The 9,224-nt window shown below is 54.2% G+C and overlaps 1 protein-coding gene across 1 annotated transcript; it reads right to left on the reverse strand.

Annotated features, from left to right (window-relative positions):
• Nucleotides 1-488: 488 nt before the first annotated feature.
• On the reverse strand, nucleotides 489-7,897 carry LOC309608332 (trem-like transcript 2 protein). The gene is made up of 5 exons (XM_082348061.1): nucleotides 7,614-7,897; nucleotides 5,191-5,511; nucleotides 2,231-2,651; nucleotides 1,052-1,158; nucleotides 489-749 (listed from the first exon to the last, which is right to left on the reverse strand). The coding sequence occupies exons 1-5, from the start codon at nucleotides 7,669-7,671 to the stop codon at nucleotides 655-657; spliced, it is 1,002 nt and encodes a 333-aa protein (XP_082204187.1). The 5' UTR covers nucleotides 7,672-7,897; the 3' UTR covers nucleotides 489-654.
• Between the last annotated feature and the right edge of the window lie 1,327 nt (nucleotides 7,898-9,224).

Genomic DNA, 9,224 nt, shown 5'->3' on the forward strand with positions numbered 1-9,224 from the left:
CAGCCACAGTCAGATCAGGGCCCATCCAGAGGCCCCGTAGAGGACACTTGGCCCAGGGGCTGGGGGGCTTGGACAGCTCTGGGATCCCCAACACCTTTGTTGACCCCCAACTCTTAGTCACTGTTCCTTCTTCTCCTCCAGGGTGGGACCCTCGGGACACGGGCTGTTTCTGGGGCTCTTTCTTCCCCCAAGGGCATGGGGACGCTTGAAAAGAGCAGAGGGAAACTGAGGACAGAGCCCCGGGTGGGGAGAGGGCAGCCCTAGCTGTCCACCCCTCCCCCCATCAGCTTGATAGTAAGAGGTTCCAAGGCCGATGGGAGCTGAGGTCTCTGTCTGCAAACAGCACACCTGGGGCTTCTCTGCCATCCAGCCAGGGCCCAGGCGTCTGTGGCTCTCAGCAGAATCACCTCAGTGGCTCCCCCCCACCCCCAGGGACTTCCCGCCTGGTACCCCCTGCTCTGCCCCCTGCCCCCCGCCAGGTTCCGGGCAGCCGAGGGGAACTGAGCGGATGCAGTCCAGCCTCCGGTTCTGGGAAGGCCTGAGTCCAGCGCTGAGTCCTCATCCCCGGCCTGTCCGATCCAGACAGGTCCCCGTCTTCACTCCTCCTCTGGTCTCCCGGGACCCCTCTGGGAGAAGCTCCCCCCCACCATACAGTTAAGTGGCTTCAGACCAAGCAGGCTTCCACGGAGGCTCCGGTCTTGTGGATGGGTCCCTCCAGGATCTGGCAGGATCACGGCACATGCTGTAGCCTGCGAGGATGGGGACAGAGATGAAGAGGGCGGTCCTCCTGCTCACCACCCACAGCTCCTGGGCCAGCCCAGCCCCTCTGCCTCTGCCCTCGGCTTCCTGTTGGCTCAGCCCCAGAAGGCTACGCTAAGCTGTCGCTGCCTGCCCACCCGCCTCCCTCACCTGGGTGCTGTACGGTCCTCCTGACTGGACACAGGCGAGGACACACCGCCTGGGGACCCGAGGGCAGTCGGGCACTTTGGAAAGGGTGTCAAACCCCCCAGCGCTCTGTCCTCGGGGGGCCAAGAGGGTGGGCGCTACTCACTTCCCATGTGCCTCTTCTTCCAGAAGCCATAGACCACGATCAGCATCACAGGCACTGGGAGCAAGGCCAGCACCCCCACGAGCACAGCAGGATAGAAGTCCTGGTGCCTGCGGAGACAGGACAGAGTGCGGAGGAGGTGAGTACCAGGGTGCCCCACCCTGGCCCACGTCCTTCTGCACACCACGCGAGAGGAGTGGGACCAGGGGAAACCTGCCAGTCCCCGCGGGGAGTGATGGCTTCTCTTCCTTGGGGGCCCACCTGTGGGAGAAGGAAGTGAGGTGCTCAGAGGTCAGGGATGAAGCCCCCTACCCCCAGCGAAGGGAAGCATCTCTCCACTTTAGTACCTCTCCTCCATTATTCCCCCAAATCTGCTGAGGACAAGGGCTCTAAGAGACCCCCATTTGTGACAGAAGAAACCAACGTTCTTACTCTCCTCATGGTGACTGAGGATGGCACTTCCCACCTTTGTCCTTTGGAACAGATGCTATAGGTGCCCTGCCTATATTCCTTTGCTGTATCACTTCCATGTACACCAGTCCTCAGCAGCTCCATTTAAAAATTTTTTGGCCTGAGGGCTTTCTCTGGTCACTGGTGCTCTCCATGCCACACATGGCAGGCAGCCCTCTACCAATAACCAAGAGGGTGGGGGTATAAATACCCAAGCTCCCTTGCCCTCCAGGTGGCTGCTAGACACTGGACCCTAGAGTCTCCCCAACGGGATTGAGCTCTTGCTGCCCACAGTGATAACCAGCCTCAGTAAGTTCTCTCTCTGCTGCCTTCCCTTCCCTGTCTCACTTCCCCATGCTCTTTCCAGTGTTCCAAATACAATGTGAATCCTGGTCTCAGAGTCCACTCCTCAGGGAACTCAAATTAAAGTGTCCCCATTTCCCACTTCCTACTACCCAGGCTGCTCCCCTTGTCCGGTCCCTACCCTCTCCTCTTCATCCACAGACTCTTATGCTGACCCAGCCCCTGACCTCCTTTCCCACTGCCTTCATTTCTGTCCCATGTCCATCCCAGCTTCCCTCTCCCACCTCCCATTCAGCAACAGGTCAAACTGAGTTCCCGGTGGGCGAAAGGGGCTGGTCTGCTGTAACATTTCACCTTGGGGTCTCTTCAGGCACCAAGAACTGTTGCCATGTCTGGGAAAATGGCCTTCAACCCAGGCCCCCCGGGTACCTGCTGGGGGATAATTGGTTGAGGAGAGACCTGCCAGTGGGGCACATTCCCGTGGTGGGCGATCCCGTGGTGCACAGGTGCCCAGCCTTAGTGGGGGTGGAGGCTGGGCCAGCAGCGGAGGCTGCGGCATTGCTGGGAGACGCAGTCACTGTCTGGGACCCCATGGTCCTCCTGGGCCCCGTGGTGGAGGGGCTGGCGCCAGTGAAGCCGTAGCCCGTCACAGAGGTCAGTCTGATGCTCCCTGAGGCAGGGAAGGGCAAGAGTCTAGGCAAGGTGAGGAGTCCAGGTGTGAACACCGTCGTGCTTGTGGTGAAAGGGGCATCAGGGCCTGAGGTGAGGGCTGGGCCAGCTGTGACGACAGTTCCACTCTGGAGGATGGTGGGCAGCTTCGTAAGAGGAGTGTTTCTCTTGGTCGTGGAGGCTGAGGGACGAGAGAGGGAGGAAAGTGGGACTGAGTCGGGGGCCTTGGTGCTGGAAGCAGCTCCCGGCAGCCCACACACTTGTCTGGGTAGGACCTGTCCTTGTCTTGCTCCTTGACCTTGGACCTAGGATTCTGCTCTGCTGAGGGACCAGGTGTGTGCTTGTTCAGAGGGTGAGGTCAGGGAGGAGGAAGTAGGCACAGGAAAGAAGGAAGAGTCTTTCACAAAATTTTTAGTGTCCCCCGTCAGGCCACCTGGGCCAAGAGGACACTTCCCTCCCCACCCCCATCTCTCTTGTCACTCCCTGGACCTTCCTCATTCCTGTAAGTCAGAGATTTCTCTGCTCTGATGTTGAACATGAACTTTCCCAGTTGCTCCATGATTGGCGACTGGGATCCAGAGATGAGGACAAGGAAGCATCAAAGACCCAGATCCCAAAGAACGCCGTGAGCAGCGGGGCCAGGTGCCTTCCTTGGGGGCTTATTAAGAGACACAGGAACTGGTCCTGCCACCCTCATGCATCAGTTCAGGCCTTTATCATCCCATTTGCTAGAAGAAGGCTGGACTTTGGATGGTGGAAGAGGAGGGAGTGGTAGGAGCTGTGAGGGCTCAGTCTAAAAGGCAGTGTTGAGTCTTTCTCATCAGGGAACAGGAAAATAAAGAGAGAGGGATGGTGAGGGGGAGAGGGTTGCTACTAGCTGCTGCTGCATCCCACTACTATGCATGCAAGGATGCACTCCTGAGGACCAGATGGTCACCGTGGAAGGCGCCCATTTTTCTGGGCAAGGGAACCAGAACAAGTGGCATTGGTGAGGATGGGGATGGGGGAAGGGGCTGATCTGGAGCCAGATCTCCCACATCATCCTACTCAGCAGTGTGAAGACCCCCCAAAGGACCTTTCAAAGAACTCATACACAGGTGCCTTGGGAGAGCCAGCATTTGGCCACAGAGGATCTAAGAGTGGGCAGAAAAGGAGTGACATCCAACAGAGAGAGACCTCCTACAAGGGTCAGTGAAGTCACACAACCGTTTCCCTCTCCTTCACCCCTGCCTCAATATACCAGGGGGTTGGGAGGGGCAGGACCAGGAGGAGGTGATGGAGAGGAGCACCCCTTCCCTCCCTCCTGAGATGAAGGAGGGGGAGTTGGACAGCAGCAGTCCCCCTTCTCCACTTCAAGTGCCTGGGGCCATAAACCTGGTTTTCAAGGGGGACTGGAAGAGCATATATTGCTAGAAGATTTGCATTTTTAATTGCCTGTGCATTTTTTATTTCCTAATAATTGAAAAGGTCTGCAAAGTTGGAATCTCCCCAAACTGTGGTTAAGAGATGGAAAGTGAGATCTGACATAGTACAACAGAGGGATACACTAAGGGAAAAATAAAACCATTTCATGTTTGTATCCCTACAAATTAAGACTTCAGTAAACTGGTTTCGACTACTTCCCTAGGGCTAAATCAGAACCGGAGAGGGAAGGGATGAGATTTGCTCCATATCTTAGAGACAGCAGTTACCCTAGCTCAGACCCAACAGAAGATGGGGATGCAGTTGGGTTAGGGGGACAGGGAAGGGTGGATGATAAGTTTCACAATCACTGGCTGTTCTCTGCAGGCTCTTTGGCTCCTCACCCTTTCCCATCTTATAAATGTGGAAGGAGCGCAGGGCTACGTTCTTGGCCCTCCTCTCTTTTTCTATACTCAAGGGAGAGTTTTGATCATCTTAAAGACAAGGCACAATATCACCTCCTCTAAACTCTCCCATAGCTTCCTATTCTACCTAGGATAAAAGTCAAACCCCAAATCATGGACTTTAGGGCTGCTGTTTGCCTGTCCAACCTCATCTTCTATCCCTCTGCCCCACACTCAATATGGACCAGCTTCTTCTCACCTCAGGGACTTTGCACATGCAATTCTCCCCACCTGGAAAGCCCTTTGAATCACCCACTTTCAACAGGGCTAGAAAGCTCTCATCACACGCAGGCTCTGCTTGATGTCATCTGCTCAGGGAGGTCTTCTCTGATTCCCCACTAATTCAGTAGCTTCCCCCACCACTGAACTTTCTAGTTCATCACATTGTTTTATTTTCTTAAGAACATTTATTGTTATCTGCAACTGTTTATCTGACAATGTGCTATTGCCTGTCACCTCCCATAGGGTAGGAATGGGTCCGGTTTTGCTCACCACTGTATCCTCAGAGCCTAGAATAGTGCCTGGCACAGAATCAGGGCTCAGTGGATATATATTGAACAGATGATTGAATAAAACAAGCACAGAGAGTCCTGAGTTCTAATCTCATCTCGTCCACTTGCTAGTTCTGTGACCCTGAACAAAGTCAGAGCCACAAGGACTTTTTAGATCTCATTTCCTTCATCTGTAAAAGGGTGACAAGAATGCCCATGAAGGTGTCTGTAAAGGAACTGTGAAAACCCCACTGTACATCATGCCTATTGATGGATTATTATTATTGTTATATTTGATGTCAGTGGAGTACAGGGCGGGGAGGACACCCCCCCAGCATCCCAGTGCCCCAGCAGGCCTGCTCACCTGGAGACACTTCCAGCAGGAAGCCCATCAGAGGGTAGAGGATGCCAGAGCTGTTGCGCATGCACCAGTACCGGCCCGAGTCCTGGCGCCTCAGGGCCGCCATGGTGATACTGACCACCTTGGCCTGGGTATCGTCCTGCAGCAAATAGCGCGGCCCCTGCACCCCAACACGGGTGAACACAGTCTCGCACTTCTTCCTCCTGATTTTGCACCAAACCTTACCCTCTATGTGGTTTTTGCGGCTCTTGTAGGAGCACTGCACAGAGAGAGTCTCCCCTTCAAAGTGCCGCACTTTGGAGTACACGCTCTCGACAGGGGCACCTGGGGAGACACGACTTGTTGAGAAAGGAGGAAGGAAGCATCTTGAAACTCGAAGCTCGTGGTGAAGGGAGAGGAGGTGGATATTTCTCTGCTGTCATGGAACTCAGAGTGTGAAGAAGAAATACAGCCCAACTCCGATGGAGGGGGACACGGGCTTCTCCCCCAGGGAGCTCTTGGTCTGTTGGAGAAGACACTGGCCCTGCCCTGTAGTTCCCAGACTGATGGGGGAGACAGTAGTCCTGTGCCCTTGGGGAATCCTAAAATGATGAGGAAGATACAGGGCTAGCCCTCCGGGGACTCCTAGTCTGATGGTGGAGACACAGGCGTAGCCCACAGGGAGCCCCTAGTCTAATGAAGGAAACTCAGCCCTTACACTCAAGGAACTTCAGCAGACGCAGCCGTTTTCTTTGCGGCATTTTCTAGTCTGATGGGAGAGTCATAAGCCCTGTCTTCAGGGTCTTGTGGGAAAGAGTCAGGTCCTGCCCTCAATGAGACAGAGACACAAACCGAACGCAAGTCATCATTCTGAAATTCCAGAGCACAACAAACCTAGGTAGATAAGAAAATTCAATCTTTGAAAATATTGAGTAGTTATTTGTTTCACAAACAGGTTTACTCTAGTCATCTTTTAAATAGCAAGTTGTCTGAGTTCATTCTAGGTGATGTTTAATTTTAAAATATTCTAGTTACCTAAAACCCGTAGATCCGATATGCCCAGACATTTATATACACTCCCAGTGGAGTGTAAACCAAAGAATTCTACAATTATTCACTGTTCATATGTTGCCTTCTATGCCTAGGAAGAAGATGTGGTCAGTGAGCTTCATAACCCGTGGTCTGATGGGGAGAGGGTAGAACTAAGGCTGGGGTGGTGAATCAGGGGACAGTGAGAGAGAGAAAGCTGCAGTGAGGGCCCTCCAGCGCTCTACCCACCCTCAGCTTGGCATTTCCTCCTTGAACACCCTCCGAGCCTTCTGCAAACACGCACACAGTTCTCCCCAGTAGGACAGAGTGGACAGCATTTTGGAGTCTAAATAAACATAGGTTAAAACTCAGGTTCTACCACTGACTAACCAGGTGAGCAGATCACTTAATGTCTCTGTTTCTTATCTGTCTCTGGCTGGCTCTGAGAACTGTGCCCCAGGACAGTGCCTTGAATGTAGTACATGCTCAGTGCACGTCTCCTTCTCCCAAATGCAGGTTGCTCCAGACTTTCCCAATGGAACCCAGAGCTGTGATAGCCAAGGGTCCAGCACCCCAGACATCCACCTTAGTTTCCAACCCAGCTGCCACTAGAGTTGAGGCTTGGAGTAAGGTAATGCCCTCTCTCGTATCACTTTGTCCCATGCAAGTTAAATGATCCAACTCAATTATTTGGCAGGTGGCAGGTTTGGGGGACCCCAGGGGACACTCTTCTGCCCTGGAAAAGCGGGTCTCTCTGGGAGAGACGTACAGATAGGGCGACCTTAGAACGGGTCTCCAGGGCACTGTGTTTATGTGTGCCCACCTTCCACCCCTCACACAGGAGGTGCCCAGAACTGAACAGGAAATGGTAACTTGGTTGTCATGGCAGCGAGCAAGGCAGGATTGGGTGAGGCCCCCTCAAGGAGCATTTAGTAGCCGTGGGGTGGGAGAGATTGCTTCAGGGATTGCTTCCCTACCCCCACCCCAGGACAGGGGCTAGGGACGGAGGTTGTGGCATCAACATTCCAAGAAAAAGCAAGTTCAAAGCGCACACACGTAAGGTAATGATTCCCGTAGGAACCAAACAGGGCTTTCCCGATAGAGGCCAAGGGACGAGGGCTTGTTGTGTGTGAGGAAGTGGAGTGGCCCTGGTCAGAGGTCCTGAGGAAGACAGGCAGATCAAGGGGCCCATGCAGAGAGGGTCCAGAGCTTTATCTTAGTTTGTGAGGCCTGGGTTAGCTTTGCCCAGGGCCAGATACTAGGAGGGAACCTTCTCACTGGTCTCTGGTAAGGCGCTACTAGGTTAGCCAGACCGCCTCCTCCTCCGACCCCACAAGATCACTGAGCACGGAAAAGCAGGAAGGGGGTCCAGGAACAGACCACTCCCTCCCCCGTAAGCCACCCACCCACCCTCTCACCTGCGACAGGGCCCTGGAGCCACAACAGCAGCAGCAGCAGCAGGAAGGTGGGAGCCATGGCGCCGTGCAGCGGGGACGGGCACGAGTCCAGCAGGGGGCAGGGATCCAAGGTTAGGGCCCCAGGCCTACGCTGGACGTGCCACTTGGGGCTGCCAGGGAAGACCTGGGGTTCTAAATATGAAGTTACCCATTTAGGGAAGTGAGGAAGTTGTGGGACCCACTGTGACCAGCAGACCGCAGGGGCCCGCAGGGCCTGCGAGAGGGCGGTGCTGGTGCAGTTTCCACCCCCTGTTACTCAAAACTTCAGGCAGGTGTGGCTGCTCCACCCGGTCCGGGGCCTCCCAGCCCAGGCAGGGCTCTCAGCGTCAGCAGACTCCTCACCCTCTTTGGATTCCCTCCTGGAATCTGGTCCGTTAGGAATGCCAGCCTCTGAAGCCAGTTATTCATCTAGGGGGCTAGTGTGAGGTTTCTAGAACCTCAGGCACAGACTTCCCTGGAATTCTCTGGGCTCAGAGACCCAGAGATATAGGCTCTGGGGCTTGGGTGGGGCATCTCAGACCCAACGTTTTTCACAAACCCACATTCACAGGGAGTTTCTTGTAAGCTCCCATTTGTTTATTCATGCACTCATTCGTGCATGTGTGCGTTCGTTCTGGCACTCTGCCTCTCTCTCTCCCAGGCTCCTGGCTGGTCAGAACAGTCACTCATGCTCACACTTGCAAATAACCCCTTACATGCTCAAATGCAACCTTATTTTTGTCATGGTTAGAGTGACAGGAGAAAAGAAGATGCAAATTGTAAGACTCGGAGCATAAAGTTTGGGTTCGGGGAGGAGCCCCTGTGCTCTCACGTATGCGTGCACGCACACACACACACACACACACACACAGACACAGACACTCACACACTCTCTCATACACACACAGACACATACATTCACACACTCTCTCATACACACACACACACTCACGCACTGTCTCATACTTACACAAGCGGCAGCTGCCTCTCCTTTTCAATGCTCACATCTCCTTACCTTTATCCTTCTCTCTGCCTCTCCTACCAACATCTCTAATCACCCACCAGCTCTGTCCAGACTCCAGCTCCCTGCTGCAGCCTTCCTAAAGCAGCCCCAATGCTTCCCCTCCCCCACCTCTTCTCCAGAAACCACGCCCCCGCCCCTTCTTCCCCTGCTCCAGCCCCCAGCCAGCACACAGGCATGCGCACTCAACTTCCTCTCAACCAACCCTATCTCTCCTATACAGCCGCCCAGCTCCAGCTAAAATGACCCAGCATTTGGCCCAAGACCCCACCCTTCACTCAGTCCCCAGGGCTGAGAATCAGAAGGATAGACTTCTGACATCCAGGAGTTGTGTCGTATGCTCCTATGTGCGTGGGGACCCAGGTGGACCCTCATGACTATGTGCCCTCCCCCTACTCACCTATGCCGACTTTCTTCTCCTTAGATAGAACTCGGAGTAAAACGTCCTCAAGTTTGCATGGCCACAGTCTTAAACTGAGCTTGAACCCCCAAATCCCAAAGCAAGGAAGTTTTATCTTTGCTGATCCCAAATTTTAGTCTCAACATTCATTCATTCACTCATCAGTTTGTTT

Source organism: Balaenoptera borealis (genome assembly GCF_965194805.1).
Source record: "Balaenoptera borealis genome assembly, chromosome: 12".
NCBI lineage: Eukaryota > Metazoa > Chordata > Mammalia > Artiodactyla > Balaenopteridae > Balaenoptera > Balaenoptera borealis.

Excerpts from the sequence above, each read along its gene's own strand:
- LOC309608332 (XM_082348061.1), bottom strand. The coding sequence starts at position 7,671 with ATGGCTCCCACCTTCCTGCTGCTGCTGCTGCTGTTGTGGCTCCAGGGC. Across the intron at positions 2,652-5,190 it reads CCTGCTGGAAGTGTCTCCAG|CCTCCACGACCAAGAGAAAC; the intron begins GTGAGCAGGCCT and ends CTCGTCCCTCAG. Across the intron at positions 1,159-2,230 it reads AACCAATTATCCCCCAGCAG|GCACCAGGACTTCTATCCTG; the intron begins GTACCCGGGGGG and ends CTGTCTCCGCAG.